This window comes from Leucopleurus acutus (genome assembly GCF_964270905.1).
Source record: "Leucopleurus acutus genome assembly, chromosome: 10".
In the NCBI taxonomy this organism is placed as follows: Eukaryota; Metazoa; Chordata; class Mammalia; order Artiodactyla; family Delphinidae; genus Leucopleurus; species Leucopleurus acutus.
In genome coordinates, this window is record NC_139153.1 from 32,922,671 (window position 1) to 32,941,451 (window position 18,781).

At 41.6% G+C, this 18,781-nt stretch overlaps 2 protein-coding genes and 1 pseudogene across 6 annotated transcripts in view; all 3 read left to right on the plus strand.

Annotated features, from left to right (window-relative positions):
• The window catches only part of ARHGEF3 (Rho guanine nucleotide exchange factor 3), a gene marked incomplete at its 5' end in the record, with an annotated part of 270,965 nt that extends 255,874 nt beyond the window's left edge, over window positions 1-15,091 (plus strand). For all 4 annotated transcript variants that reach the window (XM_082849015.1, XM_082849012.1, XM_082849014.1 and 1 more), the window contains 4 exons: window positions 246-503; window positions 7,036-7,206; window positions 12,454-12,640; window positions 14,632-15,091. In XM_082849015.1, the coding sequence (XP_082705141.1) occupies window positions 246-503; window positions 7,036-7,206; window positions 12,454-12,640; window positions 14,632-14,984 (969 nt within the window). In that variant the 3' untranslated portion in view covers window positions 14,985-15,091. The remainder of the gene's footprint in view (window positions 1-245; window positions 504-7,035; window positions 7,207-12,453; window positions 12,641-14,631) is intronic.
• ARF4 (ARF GTPase 4) overlaps window positions 1-18,781 on the plus strand; it is a 1,077,785-nt gene that overhangs the window by 737,315 nt on the left and 321,689 nt on the right. The window lies entirely within an intron of this gene.
• Window positions 10,278-10,720, plus strand: LOC309967097 (CCAAT/enhancer-binding protein gamma-like; annotated as a pseudogene). Its single transcript has one exon. The product of its transcript is annotated as a CCAAT/enhancer-binding protein gamma-like (transcript).

An 18,781-nucleotide genomic window follows, 5' to 3' on the forward strand; every position in this document is an offset into this window, starting at 1 on the left:
TCAAGAAAGTAAACATGCCACTAAGAAAATAACTTTGTGCAAGCAAGCAGGAGCTTAAAGAACTCTCCGTTGCCTGCCACTTTAAAGATTCCATTTCTGTCTCCTTCAGCCATCTAGATAAAGGAATGTTGGCCAGGCCTGGAGACCAGTTAGGTTTTGTTCAGTCCCAATGAGTGATGTTAGCATGTAGCTTCAGAGCACAATTATTTTAATGCTCCAACCCTCTGTTAATGTTCCTTTCTTAGCTGCCTTGTCTCAGCTCCTACGACAGCTACTGTAGCAATCAAGTAGCTGCCAAAGCTCTGCTGGACCACAAAAAACAAGATCACCGAGTCCAAGATTTCCTGCAGCGATGTTTAGAATCCCCCTTTAGCCGCAAACTAGATCTCTGGAATTTCCTTGATATTCCAAGGAGCCGTCTGGTGAAATACCCTCTGCTTCTTCGAGAAATCTTGAGGCACACACCAAATGATAATCCGGATCAGCAGCACCTGGAAGAAGCTGTGAGTTTGTTTCTTTCTGTCTTCCCTTATTGTTTTCCCCAATGGCTAGAAGATGAAGGGTCCCTGGGTACCAGGACTCAGGAATCTTGGGTTCCAGGCTTGGTTCTGACATTAACCATGTTTTGATTTTGCAAATCAGCACTATTCATAATCTATAAAGTGCAGTATTTACATGAAATGCACTCTAAAGTCCCTTTAATTCTAAAATTTCTTGATTCTATATAGGTGACTTTATAATCTGTTTGTTACAGTTGCTGATTGTGAGGGTTAAGATCTCTGTGGAGATTTTAAATTGAATAGCTTTGTTTAGTTAGCAAATGAGAGTTGCCTTTTACCTTTTACCAAAGCCCATTTGTGAAGTCAACACCCATTTAAGACCCAGCTCTCCTTGGCCCCAGATTGAAACATGCAGACTAGTCAAACCTACTCCCCAGCAACTGTACTGAGTATGGGGCTGGGTGGTTTGGGAAATACGGATTCTTCCGTAGCAGCAATAGAAGACCAGGAAAAATGGGGTCCATATTGTGAGACTATGGTGAACTGTGAGCATTCTGCCCAGAGAGCTCAGTTCTGATTGTGGTGCTCTGCGGGGCAGGGCACAGGAGACGACAGGCCCAAGGAGCAAATTGCCTGGGCAAAGGTGTGAAGAAAGGACAGGACAGGTCATGCCAGGGAATGCCATGGATCAGTCTGCCTGGGGTTGACGATACTCAGAAAGCAGCAGGAGAAGGGGCAGAGGGTGGTGGTTCACATTGGTTATAGAGGGTTTTAAATATCAATTTGAGACATTTTTCCTTTGTTGTGCTTTTGTTTTTTAAGTAGCTTAGATTCAACGTTCAAATCCCAGCTCCATCACTGACCAGCTGTGTAATCTTGGACATGTTACTCTTCATCTGTAGGACAGGGGACAGAGGAGACTAGGGACAGGGAAGCAAGCTGGGAGGATGCTGCGGTGGTCCAGATGTGCGGTCTTGGCAACCTGCTTAGGGAGTCAGCAGTGGGTATGGAGGCTAAGAGACCCGTTCAAAGAGCTCATTCCCTGCCTGGATCTGGGACAATAACAGAAGGTGATATGCAAAGGTGATTAGAAAATCAGAAGCCTTGAGCCTGTGGAGCAAACTGCCTATCTCTTCCCAGAGAAAGACTTAACTTACTTAATAGTAAGTAGTAACAACAACAGCAATAATAATAGTAACACCTGCTGACATGTAGAGTGAACATCTAGTAAATCAACTTTATGTAATTGCCTTGTGGGTTATGTATCTCATTTAATCCTCATAATAACCTGTGAGGTACCTGTTCATGTTAGGGCCATTTTCCTTTTCCAGATCAGGCTTGGGGGTGTTAAATAACTCACCCAAGTCCAGGGCCAGCAAGTAATGGAGTTGATATCTGAACCTTGTCAGTGTAGACTGCAAATCTTATGACTTTTCCACTTCTTTATGATCCTATGGAGCTGAAAGCCTGGCTACTTCTTTAAGCCCCTGTTGCCTTTGGATTTGCAGAGAGCTGTCTAGCCACCAGGCTTTGTGGAGGGGCCTCACTGGTACAGAGCTGGGCCAGTTGTCCGTGTGGGGATAGAGAAGAACAAGGAAAGACCCTCTTCTGATTCAAGAGGTGTTTGATGTGTCTGGCAGGCCCAACATACCGACTAGCCTACCAGTCCAGCATGATGGGGGTTGCAGACACCAGGGATGAAGCCCATCTCACTTCATCGTGCCTGTTTTCATTACTGGGAATAGCATTGCCTCCTCTCCATATTTCATCCCAGCAAGTGTGTGGTCTGTAGAAATGAGAACAACAGGGAGCTCAAACTAGTCTAAATAATTACTTTTTTGAAGCAAACAAGCCTGCTCTGAATTTTACGGTAAAGATTTCTTCTTTTTAATATGCAGCATGAAAGAATAATGCTTTGTTTTAAAAAAACACCCAGTGAGCTAAAGTTTAAATTTAAAAACAGATAAGAATATGATTGTTTGCAATATGAAAGGATGCACCAGTTTCCCTCGTGCATAAAATGTGATGCCATTTTAGAAAGTTCAATCTGCACCTAGTTATTCAGGCAGATTTATGTGTGAAGCATGGTATACCTGCATTTGAAAATGTCTGCAAAGCAAGCCTTCTAAATGCCCATTTACACTATATAGGCACAGCAGTTTTTCCCCCTTCTTTTCAAAATCCCTGTGGCATTACCCTAGATGAACAGAAATATTTAGCCCTGTACTCCTGAGTGCATTGTGAATGTTTGATAACCATAAAATCCACAGTACCAATGTAGCTTGACTTATATGTGCCCTGAATAGATTTTCCACCTGTGAAAAGGGAAAAATCAGGGAACTCTTAAGTAAATTGCTTCTGCACCAAGCATTCAGTCTTATGATTAGATCTAAAGAAAGGTCTTGCTTTTAATGTAGTGGGTAAACTACCACATCTGTATTAGAATTTCTTAATAGTATTTTGGAGGGTTGATAGAAATTTCCACCCAAAGAGAACATCTTAAAATAGAACTTTGGATATTCATATATTCCAGATCTGGTTGTTTAATGTTTTAAATTCTAAGGATTGTTTCAGCCAGAAAATGATCCTGCAGACCATCTCTTCCCTGCCTGCCACTGTTCCAGTTCCTTAAAAAAATATCACTGGAATCAATGGGAAGAACAGTCCTGCTTTTGATGCAACAGCAATGAAGGCTGCTATTCTTGGTCCATATCGGGAGCCGACAAGTAGATGATATTACTGCACAAGGGACTAGACAGACAGGACCTTCAGATTCTACTTTGAGGATGACGATTCCAGCATGTGTGGGTTTAATCCCTGTTCTGTTACGGGTATCTTTTATCATCTTCCTTTACCAGCCCCTGCCCTTCAGTTTGAACCCAAATGAGAGATGCAACAATAAATTTAATTTAAATGCACAACTACCGTGACTGTTTGCTATTGGCAATCTGCTATATGTAACTTTATTCCTCTCTGCAGTTCTGCAAAATAAATTCCTCTCAAGAAGCAGTGCAGAGAGATTAGACATGGTACGCAGGTGGATTAGTTCATGGTATACAGGTCAATATAAATACAAAATAATATTTTCAATAAATGAAAGCAAACCTTGAGTTACTGTGATAAATATAGACATAGAATATGGAATAACAACAATTGTTTCCATTCTTTTGTCTCTTTTTATTTTTTCAAACACCTGAGAGAAAAGCAGCATTTGAGAGTAGTCATAGCTGCCTAAGGAACCACTGTGGCTTTTGAGTTTATTAATCTTCACGTGAAATGCCTGCTGTTCAGTTCCTGAGTTAAATTAGGAAATGAACATATCTTTATGCTTATAGTACATGTTCCTTCTGGTTTCCTGGATACTTGTAGGAAATTCAGAAAATTGACTCAAGTACTGATTAATTCCAGCTGCCCGGGTACACCTAGTAATAGGAGATAAGATGAACCACAGCAATTAATGCAAAGATGTTTTTTGTTGTTGTTGTTGTTGTTGCTTTTGGCTGCGTTGGGTCTTCGTTGCTATACGTGTGCTTTCTCTAGTTGCGGCGAGCACGGGCTATGTTCATTGCGGTGTGCGGGCTTCTCGTGGTGGCTTGTCTTGTTGCGGAGCACGGGCTCTAGGTACATGGGAAGCCCCACAAAGGTCTTTAAAAGCAAGGAGAGACTTCCCTGGTGGCTCAGTGGTTAAGAATCTACCTGCCAATGCAGGGGACACGCATTTGATCCCTGGTCCAGGAAGATGCCACATGCCTTGGAGCAACTAAGCCCGTGCACCACAACTACCGAGCCTGCGCTCTAGAGCCTGTGTGCCGCAACTACTGAGCCCACGCACCGCATCTACTGAAGCCTGCGTGCTCTAGAGCCCGTGCTCTGCAACAAGAGAAGCCACTGCAATGAGAAGCCCATGCACCGCAACAGAGTAGCCCCTGCTCGCAGCAACTAGAGAAAGTCCACACGCAGCAACGAAACCCAACACAGCCAAAAAATAAATGAAAAAAAATTTTAATTATTAAAAACAAGGAAAAAGTATGGATTTCACTACATATTAAAAATGTAGTAAAGTAGAAAGATAAGGTAGACATAAAACAATTGCTCAGATACCTCCCATATATTTTAAGCTTCTTGAGGGCAGCGACCCTGTCTCACTTCTTTGAATGACAGCACCCAGTCTGACACTGAACAGATGCTCAACAAGCATTAATTGAACTTATTTGAAGGATGAGTCATAGCTTTAGAATATTTTGTGGAATTTCTTGTTTGTTTGTTTTTTTTGGTTTTGTTTTTTGGAGTACGCGGGCCTCTCACTGCTGCGGCCTCTCCCGTCGCGGAGCACAGGCTCCGGATGCGCAGGCTCAGCGGCCATGGCCCACGGGCCCTGTCACTCCGCGGCATATGGGATCTTCCCGGACCGGGGCATGAACCTGTGTCCCCTGCATCGGCAAGCGGACTCCCAACCGCTGCGCCACCAGGGAAGCCCAGTTTGTTTGTTTTTGAAAGTAACAATAAATAATTAGTCATCTTTGAAAAACAAAAGGGGGAGAAAAGAAACAAAGTTTATACACCAAAGTGTTCCATTTATTACTTGTTGTGTGTTAGTGAAACTCAGATTAATTTCACAGGACTTATATTAAACATTAGGTTGACATTAAAGACCAAAAAAATTCTTTTATGACATAAAGAGCCTGTATTTTTAAAAATAATGTTTTTTTTTTAAATTATCAAAGTAGTGCTACCATCCAAATTCAGGAAATAGAGAAAAGAGTAAATAAATGATCTTTGAAACTCTTAGTAGCTACAAAGGTGTAGAGGTTATGCCTCTGTCCGTAGGATGCAGTCACCAGACTTCAGCTCAAAGCTGTAAGATCTTCTATCAAACTTGCATGGAAATGCTAAGGTTATAACTGGGTAGAAGGTGTTTTTTTGTTTTTTGGGTTTTTTTTTTTGCAGTACGCGGGCCTCTCACTGTTGCGTCCTCTCCCATTGTGGAGCACAGGCTCCAGACGCGCAGGCTCAGCGGCCATGGCCTACGGGCCCAGCCGCTCCACGGCATGTGGGATCCTCCCAGACCAGGGCACGAACCCCTGTCCCCTGCATCGGCAGGTGGACTCTCAACTACTGCGCCACCAGGGAAGCCCTGTATTTTTTTTTTTTTTTCTTTTTTTCTGGGTAGAAGTTTTTTATCCAGTTGCTTTGGGCAGAAGGCAAGTGAACAATGATCATTTAACAATCTTAGAATTCACTACCGCTTGAACACAAGGTCTGGTAGCTTTTCACTGAGTAAAAGCCTCTTAAAACCTTGCTTTTCAGAGACTGGTTTGTTTTTCCATTAAGTAAATGTGACCAAGAAGAGGCCTTACTGACATTTCTCATCTGTTACGTTCTTTTCCGTTAATACCAGCACAAGAAAGATGGGACTGTTGGTCTTTTCACTATTAGGGGACAGAGGATTCTGGTGAAGAAGTCATTACTTTGCCTTGGATTGGTGTCACTGAGTTTTTACTCAACTAATTTCTTGCTCCTTTGTTTTCTAGAATTTTCTAACTTTTAGATGTGTTGTTCATGTTATAGAACAACACTACATTGGAATAAATGCTTACTGAACATGTCTCAGTGTTGTACTCTTGTTGTTGTGTTTTGCTTCATTTTGAATTTAACAATAATGCAGGGAATTCCCTGGTGGTCCAGTGGTTAGGACTCCTCACTTTCAGAGGACCTGGGTTCAGTCCCTGGTCAGGGAACTAAGATCCCACAAGCCGAGCGGCCTGGCCAAAAGAAGCAAAAAAACAAAAACAATAATGCATCCACCATTGCTTTGAAATTCCTCTACCCCTAATTTACTCACGTGTGCTGTAGGTTTGGGCCTGAGTGTATATAGACAAATTGTCCCCATTCTTACTCCTAGTGTCCTTTGTTTCCATTCCTAGTTCTCTGTCTTTCATAAATCATTTATGTTTTGTCACTAAAAAGATATTCAAACCATTTATTCACATGCAATTTGCAAATATTGTTTGTAGGTTAGATTAAGTGCATGTAGAGAGACCTTGAAACTGGGTTTCAAATCCCCAAGGACAACCCAATCCCTTTTCTAGACTATTACATTCTACTTTTCCTCTCCTTGGCCACATTTTTTGAATGCCTACATTTTCAACATTGTGAGCATGTTTTAAGAAATGTGCAATATAGAGCTTAGTGATTATAAGTCCTGCACATTGAAATCAATACCTCATATCTCTTTCACTCATAAAATTATGCATCAACATTAGTTTTATATATAATACAAATATGTGTGTGTATACAAATGAATATATGTTGTATGTATTTACATGTGTACATGTATAGATGGTGCTTGGGTGGATAGATACAGTATATTAAAAGCATTTATTTATTTTTCCCTTTTCCCAAAGCAGCAACTTAGATAACATGATCTCAGAATTAGATCCAAGTGTATCTTAGTGACTTTCTAGGCTGAGTACCTGGGCCTTGTTGGTGTGAACGGTTTGCTGACTTTCCCCATACTTTCTTTTTGTTTTCACAGATAAACATCATTCAGGGAATCGTGGCAGAAATCAACACCAAGACTGGAGAATCTGAATGCCGTTATTATAAAGAGCGACTTCTTTACTTGGAGGAAGGCCAGAAAGACTCCCTGATTGACAGCTCAAAGGTGCTGTGTTGTCATGGCGAACTGAAGAACAACAGGGGTGTGGTGAGTAGTTACTCTCCTTCAGTAATCGCATCCTGGGCCTCTCCAAATGCTTAATCCACTTGATACTGAGCCTCCTGTTACTATGCCTTCCCTAACCAGGGTCACATTTTTTAGACAAAAGTTGCTTTCCCAGTGTCTTTTAAATCATAGGATCATATAGTTTTTAAATATATTTTTATATTTTATTATATATATATATCTTAAATTTCATGACCAGTATATATTCAGAAAAATTTTGGAAACCAACGTAGAGTTGCCAGCTTTTTCTTTTGTTCGGTCATGACCTTTGAAAACAAATACATGGCTTCCCTGGTGGTGCAGTGGTTAAGAATCCACCTGCCAATGCAGGGGGACACGGGTTCGAGCCCTGGTCCAGGAAGATCCCACATGCCGTGGAGCAACTAAGCCTGTGTGCCACAACTACTGAGCCTGTGCTCTAGAGCCCTTGAACCACAACTACTGATCCCGCATGCCACAACTACTGAAGCCCGCGCACCTGGAGCCTGTGCTCCACAAGAGAAGCCACCGCAATGAGAAGCCTGCGCACCACAACAAAAAGCAGCCCCTGCTTGCCGCAACTAGAGATAAGCCTGTGCGCAGCAACAAAGACCCAACACAGCCAAAAATAAATAAAATAAATTAAAAAAAAAATACAAAACAGTTACCATCTCCTCCCACTTTGGTATCAGAAAGTAATGGGTGATTTTAACAGGATGTTAAAAATATACGATCTCAGAAAAACAGATAGCTCTTTAATTGAATTCATTTAGCTTTATGAGAAATCATTCTTTCTCATGAATTTGTACCTATCCACAGACTGACATTTTGAGACCAGTTTTTGGGGTTATTTTAATAATAATCTATCCTCCCATCAGCTGTATATCTAGCTCTGACCTGTAGATATTCCATTTCCTGGCTTTTATTCCTCAGCAGGTACTGAAATTGTTTCTCTTCTCCTATCATAGCAACTTGTACAAATCTCCCCTGGAGGGCTTACTACAGTGGGTTGTAATTCTCCATCTATCTGTCAATATCTTCCATTTTACCACGCTCTTTTAGGGTGGAGACTGTGCCTTGTCAATCTCTAGCGCCATCTTGGGACCTGGCACATACTAAGGCACTTAATAATGTTAGGTGAATATGTGAGTGAATGAGTGGGTGGGTGAATAAATGCTTACATGAAGGAAAAATGGATTTAAATTACATGAGAGTTCAAAATTCATTCAACTCAGGGACTTCCCTGGTGGCACAGTGGTTAAGAATCCACCTGCCAATGCAGGGGACACGGGTTGGTGCCCTGGTCCAGGAAGATCCCACATGCCGTGGAGCAACTAAGCCCATGTGCCACAACTACTGAGCTTGTGCTCTAGAGCCCGCGAACCACAACTACTGAGCCCACATGCCACAACTACTAAAGCCCACGTGCCTAGAGCCCGTGCTCTGCAACAAGAGAAGCCACCGCAATGAGAAGCCTGCGCACCACAACAAAGAGTAGCCCCTGCTCCCCACAACTAGAGAAAGCCCGCGCACAGCTACAAAGACCAAATGCACCCTAAAATAAAAAATAATAAATAAATTTATCTTTTAAAAAATTCAACTCACCAGGCTATTTTTATATATAGCAGTAGAAATTAATGCTAATATATATATAATTTTTATATATTATATATAACATGTATTTTATGTAATATATAAACTTTATTATATATAATATATATTTAAATTTCAGCATTGAGAAAGACAGTCTCCACTTCTTTCGTGTTTCATCTTCAGTATCTAGCCAACCCGTAGAATGAAAGCCAAAACTAGATTGAAAACTCTTAATAAGCTTTGATGATTCAGGGGACGCCCTTCTGACCTGGACTGTAAAGTGGCATTTATGGGCAGGCTTGGAAATGTTATTTGAAATCACTGAGGACATGTCACAGCACCCATTATCAGTGCTGCTGTAGATCTAATCAGCTGATGTTGCAACAAAGGTTTTGAGACCTGTTACAGGCTGCTGCTTGAAGAAGTGTTTCTGTTTGACTAGGGAGTTACTGATTGCCAGACAGCTGCATTCTGCTTTTTGCTGATATCTGAAAAGCACTGGTAGATTTCTAATGACTGTTGCTCTGGCTGCTTGAACATTCTTTCTCAGAAGCCCTGTGGGAAATAAGAAGATGCATCACCCCACAGAATGAGGGCCTGTTCTGTTTCTGTCCATCAGTCAGGGACTGAGACCCTCTTGCTGGATGTGCCCAGGGCATTAAGGATGAACTCTATCTACTTCATGTTTCAGGCAGATAGATTTTTGAGAACAAAGATTTTAGTTGGGGTGGGTGAGGCGATTTGTTTTTGTTTGTTTGTTCCCAGTAGAATTGTAAAAGTCATTATGGGGCTTCCCTGGTGGCGCGGTGGTTGAGAGTCCGCCTGCCGATGCAGGGGACACAGGTTCATGCCCCAGTCTGGAAAGATCCCACATGCCGCGGAGCGGAAAAAAAGTCATTATGAATAAAGTCCTGAGTCAGGAAAAAAATCTCAACAGTTTGAGGGCAGGAAGGAGCTGCGACTAAGAAGAGGAATTCTCAGTGAACATTCACAAATAAGGGATTTTTTTTTTTTTTTTTTTTTTTTTTTTGCGGTATGCGGGCCTCTCACTGTTGTGGCCTCTCCCGTTGCGGAGCACAGGCTCCAGACGCACAGGCTCAGCGGCCATGGCTCACGGGCCCAGCCGCTCCGCGGCATGTGGGATCTTCCCGACCAGGGCACGAACCCGTGTCCCCTGCATCGGCAGGTGAACTCTCAACCACTGCGCCACCAGGGAAGCCCAGGGATATTTTTTAAAGTTGCCCAGACAATCTGAGTTCAAAGTACCTACCTTGTCTAGAAGAGCGGTAGAAGTAGGACTGGCGGACCGCGAGGCCTGGGTCGGGTCAGGCCACCCCGTGCAGGGCTGCTGGGAGTGGAGGCCGCTTAGGGAGGGGCAGGCTGGAGGTGCAGGTACGTGTGAAGATTTCTTGGCAGATCAAACCATTGATCACCTTGTCCTCATTTCTGCTTGGTCCGTGTTGACAAGGGAGCATGCCCAAATGAGCAAGGTATCACAGCAGAACAGTACCCGGGCGTGAACGGAGTAAGTGTCATCCATACTCAGGCTCATGCCAGCAGCTTATAGCACGTTCCTCAGCTGGTGCCCACTGGCCCTGGGGGCGGAGGCAAAGCTGTGTCTCCAGGCAAGCAGAGCAAAAAGAGTTTGCCCATGGATCGCAGCAGTGACGAGTATCGTCAGTGCAGAGAGGAACAACATGGCAGTGAAAAAGAGCCAGTCGAAAAGCAAGCAGAACGCGCAGGATACGCTGCAGAGAGTGAATCGGCTCAAGGAAGAGAATGAACTGTTGGAAGCAAAAATTAAATTGCTGACTAAGGAATTAAGTGTACTGATTTATTTCTTGAGCATGCACACAACCTCGCAGATAACGTGCAACCCAGTAGCACTGAAAATACGACAAATTCTGATGATGCAGGACAGTAGACCTCACCTCTTTCAAACGTCACAACTTGTGGCTTGAACGTTAAAGGTGTGACTAACTACACTACTCGTATCAGGGGCTGAATCTCCGTTATTCAAAGATCCATTGAAGGTTGTTTTCTAGGATCAGCGCTGAAGAGTTGATTAGCTAAAAATGTTAGCCATATAATTTGAATATCTGGTTTTAAATGATAAGGATTTTGGGGGGGATAAAAAACACTTTTAAAAGTGTATGGTAAAAAAAAAAATGCCCTGGAGCTTGATGTTCTTAATAAAGCCTTACTTCCCCCCCCAAAAAAAAACAAAAAGTGGTAGAAGTAGAAACAGTGTAAAAATCTCTGATTATTTTTAGTATGTAAAACAGTGACTAACTCCCTCCGCTCCCTAACCCCCAAAAGAAAAGTCTTAATATTCTCTTCTGCCATCCCCACCACCCACACCAAAAAAAAGCCCTTAACTTGGTTATTTTGTGCTTTACTCTGTTTTTCGGTCTTCAAACCTGCCCCCACCGCAAACACACACCAATACAGAGCCGTCATCATTTGTGTGTCCACAAGCCAACATTTAGTTGAGCTTCAGTTTCTGCAGTTTTTGGTGTGTGTGTATGTATGTGTGTGTGTGTCTGTCCATCCATCCGTCTGTGGCAGGGTGCGGGTAGATGGTCCGCAAGTATCTTCTCTTCCAAATCTAAAACTATCGGATAATGCTGAATATGCTTCCCCGACCCCAGATCAAGATTCTAATGTGAATTTTCAGCCCTACTCTTCTGGTCTCCTCTTTGAGGCCCTAAGGCTGACATTCCCAAATATTGCCACTGGAGAACCAGAATCTAGCTGCAAAGTCATGGATCGTCTCTCTTCACCTCCTAAGCATTTCCAAGCTGCGGGAAGAGTCTGGCACTTAGAGTTGAATGGAGCCAATTTACCCCACCTCCACTCAGCAGAATTGCTTTTATAATGTGGTTTGAGACAAGCCTTTATTTTGGAGATTCTTTTTTTGCCAACAACACACCCATCAATCATCAGCCTTTTAAGCACAACCTCTTCAGAGAACCGAGGTTCTTATGAACTTAACCAAGAAGGACAACTTGTTTGATTGTCTTTCTTTGTGGCTACAGCAGCATGCTCTGGTTTCCTCGGGAATGGGCAGTGTTCCGAGCTGGGATGCCTGGATGAAGCTGATACTCAGCTCAGTGGTTGAAGGAACAAGTGTTTTATGGGTTTGAGAAGCAAACGTTAATATTAGGCTCTGATATGTCAGTCTCATCCTTTATGGACTGTTATTCATTGTGATCTCTTAGAATTGTATTGGATACAATAAACCAAAGCCCCGAGAGCACTAACTTATTTTCCTTCATTAGCCTCTTCATTCTGTGGGGTTTCTCTCTCTCCTTTTTTTTTTTTTAATGTTCCTATAAGGCTGTATGTGTCTGCACAGGTTGTGAATTGCAGTGTGAAGAACGCCACTGCAGCTGGCAGACCTGGCTGCAGGTGTCTGTAGGCAGAAAGGCCTTCTTCAGTGGGGCCCTAGGGAGGCGCTCCCATAGGAAAGGCAATGGATGCATCTGGAAATGTGTCCAACACCCAACTGCTGTTCTCCCAGAGGTAGATTTGAGCCTAGAAGTTCATAGGCCAGTGTGAACCTGGTACCTAGGGACCTCTTATCCACAGAGGTCCACTTATCAACTACTCATTAGATTATTGCTTAGGGGAATCCTGTGGATTCTTTTCTTCCAGAAACTACACGTTTTCCTGTTCCAAGAAGTACTTGTGATCACTCGGGCTGTCACCCACAACGAGCAGCTCTGCTACCAGTTGTACCGGCAGCCCATCCCCGTGAAGGACCTCCTGCTGGAAGATCTGCAGGACGGAGAAGTGAGGCTGGGCGGCTCCCTGCGTGGGGCGTTCAGCAACAATGAGAGAAGTATGGATGGCTGTCCGTTTTGACCTGTTGAACGTCTTTGGTCGTGGTGGTTTGGAGGGAATGGCTGCCTGGTGAAAAGAGAAGAGCTATGGCCTTGAAGTCAAACTGCATTCCAGTTTTCTTTCATCACTTACTGGTTGTGTGACCTTACTCAACCTCTTTGAGCCTTAGTTTCCCATCTGCAAAGTGGGGATGCATGCATACCTACTTCATAGGATTGTTATAAGGATTAAGTAAGACACTACAAGTTAACCTGTCTGCATATAACTGGTGCCCCTTAAGCTCCCTTACTCTGACTCCTTCCACTGGATAAAAGCATTCTTAAGGCCAGATGGTCCCTATGTGATTACAGTTGTATAACAGTGGGTTTTTGTAGTTAAGCTGGCAGACTTGTCTCTAAAGAGACATAACTATGATCAACTGGGCTGAGGGTTTATCTGTAATTACTCTAATGGGCTTCTCTAACTTGAAACTTAATAAACAAAGGAATTAACCAAAAGAAGCTTAGAGAGCAGCATCTATCTAGTGTCTCCTATGTGTCAAGCACTGTGCCAGGCACTGATACACACTAGGGAACCAAACAATTCAATTCCTTGGAAGCCCTGTGGAACTTACATTGTGATGGAGGAGGTAGAGGTTATTTGAGAAGCAAATAAATAATCCAGGTACCTTAAGAAAACTAAAACCCAGTAAGGGAATAGAGAGGGATAGCAATAGGAGGTATGTTTAAGATGAAATGGTCAGGGAGGTCTTCTTTGAGCAAGTAACATTTGAGCCTCTTAGGTTAACATTGGCATCATATTGTCAAAGTAATTCATGTATACTGCCTCTTACCTACTCACCAGTCCCTCTGCCCTAGTGGTAGTACTAGTAGTAGTAGTAGTACTTACATTTCTCAAGTACTGACTATGTGCCAGGCAGTGTATAAGCACTTACATGTATTATTATATTTATTCCTCATAATAACCACCTAAGGTAGATTCTCTTTGTTCTTCCCATTTTACAAATAAAGAAACTGAGACGTAGGGGAGTTAAGGCATTTGCGCCACAGCAAAGACTGGAGCCTGAATTTATCTGAAGCCAGTCTGTTGGCTACAGGGATCGTGCACGGGGACTGACTGAGCACAGACACTTCTGTGAACCACATGCATGTGGCACACGGGGCCCATTAAATGACAGTTAATGTTGTTACTAAACTAAATCAAATGTCTTCCATATTGTGCACTACCATTTTTTAAATGCACGTAACTCCAGGAATTCCCGGGTGGTCCAGTGGTTAGAACTCCACACTTTCACTGCCAAGGGTTCAGTATCTGGTCAGGGAATTAAGATCCCATAAGCCACGTGGCACAGCCAAAAGAATATAAATAAATAAATAATTTAAAAAAATAAATGCACAGAGCTCCTGTTGCAGTTATTATTAAAATGTCATTTCATTTTAAAATGAAACCAAACTTATAAGAGTCTTTACATATCTTCTCAATCATCAGATACTAAATATACAAGTACTATCATGTGGAGGGTCTTGGGCCTGTTTGATGTTACAAAGAGCTTCTTAAACTTGAAAAAGCTCTAGCTTGGGGCAGTTGTTGAAATTACAGATTCCCAGGCCCACATCAGACCTACTGAATCTGAATCTCTAAGGGTAGGACCCCGGGATCTGTATTTTTAACATGCTCTTGGGGGATTTTGATATGCAGCCAGGTTTGGTACCCAGTACTCTGGGGTCCCCTGAAACACAAGACATAGTTGTTCCGTACTGATTTGCTAGCTTCCGAGAGCAACTGAGTGCCAGACCTGTGTCAACACCTGATGATTGATGGAGGCCACAGGGTGGATCTGAGCCATTCCTAGATCAGTAGGGCACATTTAGTAATCAATTAGTAATGTCTGCCGTGGGTACTGAGGGTTAGTGTCATCACATGTGTGATCTTTGGCCTGAGGAAATACCTGTCCATTGACCTTTTTTTTCATGTGTTTTTCATTTCTAGTTAAAAACTTCTTCAGAGTAAGTTTCAAAAATGGATCCCAAAGTCAGACCCACTCATTACAAGCCAATGACACCTTCAACAAACAGCAGTGGCTCAACTGTATTCGTCAAGCCAAAGAAACAGTTCTGTGTGCTGCGGGGCAGGCTGGGGTCCTTGACTCCGAGGGACCGTTCCTAGATCCCACCACTGGGAGCAGGGAGCCACAGGGAGAAACAAAACTTGAGCAGATGGACCAATCAGACAGTGAATCGGATTGTAGCATGGACACAAGTGAGGTCAGCCTTGACTGTGAACGCATGGAACAGACAGGCTCTTCCTGTGGGGATAGCAGGCATGTTGAAAGCAACGTCTGACAGAAGCATGTACTTCCTGGAAGTAGCCCTGTGTCTTACCTGTGCAGTATTTGCATTCCACACATGGAACGGTTTGGAGAAGCACTTTTTAATACTTTTGTGACTGTGTTGACCCAGTCCTGTCTGTACTTTTTTGTCCCTAGTACTGTAACTGCCAGTCTGTGTCAGCTGGAATCTGTGGCAACTGTTACCCTGTATTGTATTTCACAAGTGTCTGGATGGATGGAGAAGTACTTGAACAAGTTACTTTCACTTGTCCTGCTGGATTTTAAAAAACAGAAAGAAAACAATCTCTAAACTACTGTTTCATGTAGATTAAAGGGTCCTTCCATGTTTCTCTAGTGCTTTTCTGGCTCTTTGACAGGGTAGCTGAAGGCATGAAATTTAAAGAGCCTTGAAAACAGGGCATGAGGAAGTTACTTGTGTATCATGATGGCATTTGAAGGAGAAACGGGAAAGATCAATGTTTCAAGTCAAATTGTTTCAATGTCATCCAACCAAAAAGCATGAAAACATCCCTGGGGATTCTGAAGGTTTAATTTTGCAAAGGAAGAAGCACTGTCTTGACCTTGCAATTTCATCCAGTACAGATTTGATGCAATAATCTATTAGGACATGAAATAAGAGTCTGACCTTAAAAGGATCAACGCAAAAACCGCTGTCAGCTCTGAATCTTGAACTGAAATGTGCATTGCATCAGGAGGTCTCTGCCATGGATGCTGGCTGGCCTTAAAGAGCCATTTCTAGCCTAAAATATCATAATATAACTCAAAGGGCCTGGGAAAACCTGGCAGGATAGCAAAAAGACCCACCTTCTCTTTGTTTCATCTGCTTAGGCCTACTCGTGTTTTAGAGCATGAATGAAGAGATGAGGAAAAGGGACTGCGGCTCAGTCAGTGACTCTGTTTACGGAAACATGTGAGAAAAAGAAGTGCTCCATTGTGACCTTATGTGGGAAGCATTAAAAGAGAAAAGTAAGGTCCAGTGTCCGTCTGGGAAAGGCCAGAGCCTTGGGTTTCCCTGCCCCACTTTTGGGTCATCATTTGCCATCTCTGGCTCTGTGCTGGATCAGAATCATAATTACATTCTCCAGAGGCCGACTTAATTAACTCTATCATTAATTAGGATCAGTTATCCAAACTAATAAACCTCTTTGCCAGACTTGATTTACAATGCAGGGTGAGTCGCAGACCTTTAAAAAAAGTTAATACACAGAAAATCTCCCTGCGAGTGTAAATATTAAAGATGACTTGTGCAAAATTGTACCCACACCAGCACTAGTAGTAATGATTCTAAATTATTGCCAAAAAAGTTTTCTTTTCTTTTTTTTTTAAATCTGTCTTTCAAGTTTACACAAAGGAAAGCAGTAAATACTATGTTGTCATTTTATTATGTACATCTATCATGTGCATTCAAAGAAGCTGTGTGACAAGATTTATCAATATAAAAACAAGCTATAGTACTTATTTTTCAAAATAAAATGTTGTGGTCCATTTTACCCTGTAAAACATATTTCTGTATTTATAGATTTTAAACACAGTGAATCTTTTTTTCTATTACAAGTTTATTTAAAACAACTCAAGTTGTTATTGATTTAGCGACTGAATGAATCTGCTGCAGACAGAAGCAGAGAAAAGCCAAGAAAAGTTGTTTGATGGTGGGGAAAAGAATGAATCATTCTTTGCAGGAGCCATCGGCCACTTTGGCCAGCGTGTTGAGAAAAGAGGTCTGTCAAGGGCTGGCCTATGGGAAGAAAGTCAATGAATGTTTTCATGAAATGAATGTTTTTGTATAATGGCCTTAAACTTCTCTGGAAGCATTTCAAATAAATTACATTAAAATGTCGTCTTCTTTGTATATAGTATTTGCCCTACAAACATCAAATTTCAGTGATCTTACTGGGAGGTTCTTACCGAAATTTTTGCTTGTACCCAAGTACACACATTAAGATAGGGTATGGGTTGATATAAATGCTACGATTTGATCTATCAAAGCTCTTGCAGAACTCATATTTCTAAGATCTGTTTTTTCAAGGATTCTCTATTCACTTTTTTTCTTTTTTCTTTTTTTTCTAATTTCTAATTTTATATTGGACTATAGTTGATTAACAATGTTGTATTAGTTTCCAGTGTACAGCAAAGTGACTTGGTTATACATATACATGTATCTATTCTTTTTCAAAGTCTTTTCCCATTTAGGTTATTACAGAATATTGAATGGAGTTCCCTGTGCTATACAGTAGGTGCTTGTTGGTTATCTATTTTAAATATAGCAGTGTGTATATGTCAATCCCAAACTCCCAATCTGTCCCTCCCCCCACCTCTTCGCCCCTGGTAACCATAAGTTCGTTCTCTAAGTCTGTGAGTTTGCTTCTGTTTTTTAAACAAATTCATTTGTATCATTTTTTTTAAGATTCTGCATATCATATATTTGTCTTTGACTTACTTCACTTAGTATGATAATCTCTAGGTCCATCCATGTTGCTGCAAATGGCATTATTTCATTCTTTTTAATGGCTGAGTAATATTCCATTGTATATATATATATGTATCACATCTTCTTTATCCATTTGTCTGTCAATGGACATTTAGGTTGCTTCCATGTCTTGGCTATTGTAAACAGCACGGTAACGAACGTTGGGATGCATGTATCCTTGCGAGCCATGTTTTTCTCCAGATATATGCCCAGGAGTGGGATTGCTGGATCATATAGTAGTTCTATTTTTAGTTTCTTAAGGAACTAATACAGTTCTCCATAGAGGCTGTACCAATATACATTCCCACCAACAGTGTAGGAGAGTTCACTTTTCTCCACACCCTCTCTAGCACTTATTGTTTGTAGATTTTTTGATGATAGCCATTCTGAGTGGTGTAAGGTGATACCTCATTGTAGTTCTGATTTGGATTTCTCTAATAATTAGTGATGTGGAGCATCTTTTCATGTGCCTGTTGGCCATCTGTATGTCTTCTTTGGAAAAATGTCTATTTAGGTCTTCTGCCCATATTTTGATTGAGTTGTTTGTTTTTTTGATATTGAGCTGCATAAGCTGTTTGTAAATTTTGGAGATTAATCTCTTGTCAGTCACATCATTTGCAAATATTTTCTCCCATTCTGTAGGTTGTCTTTTTGTTTTGTTTATGTTTTCCTTTACTGCGCGAAAGCTTTTGAGTTTAATTAGGTCCCATTTGTTTATTTTTGTTTTTATTTCCATTACTCTAAGAGACGGATTGAAAAAGATATTGCTGCAATTTATGTTAAAGAGTGTTCTGCCTATGTTTTCCTCTAAGAGTTTTATAGTGTCCGGTCTTACCTTTAGGTCTTTAATCCATTTTGAGTTTATTTTTGTGTATGGTGTTAAAGAATGTTCTAATTTCATTTTTCTTACATGTAGCTGTCCAGTGTTCCCAACACCACTTATTGAAGAGACTGTCTTTTCTCTATTGTCTAGTCTTGCCTCCTTTGTTGAAGATTTATTGACCATAGGTGTGTGAGTTTATTTCTGGGCTTTCTATCCTGTTCCATTGATCTGTATTTCTGATTTTGTGCCAGTACCATACTGTTTTGATGACTGTAGGTTTGTAGTATAGTATGAAGTCAGGGAGGCTGATTCCTCCAGCTCCGTTTTTCTTTCTCAAGATTGCTTTGACTCTACTCACTTATTCATTTATTCATTTTTAATAACTATATCTTGAATCTGTACTGTGTGTCAAGGGATGTCATAATTGTTATAGAAAATAAATGTTGAATCTCACTGTTAGTATAGGTGACTATTGATGACCTTGGGGCCAAATAATAGA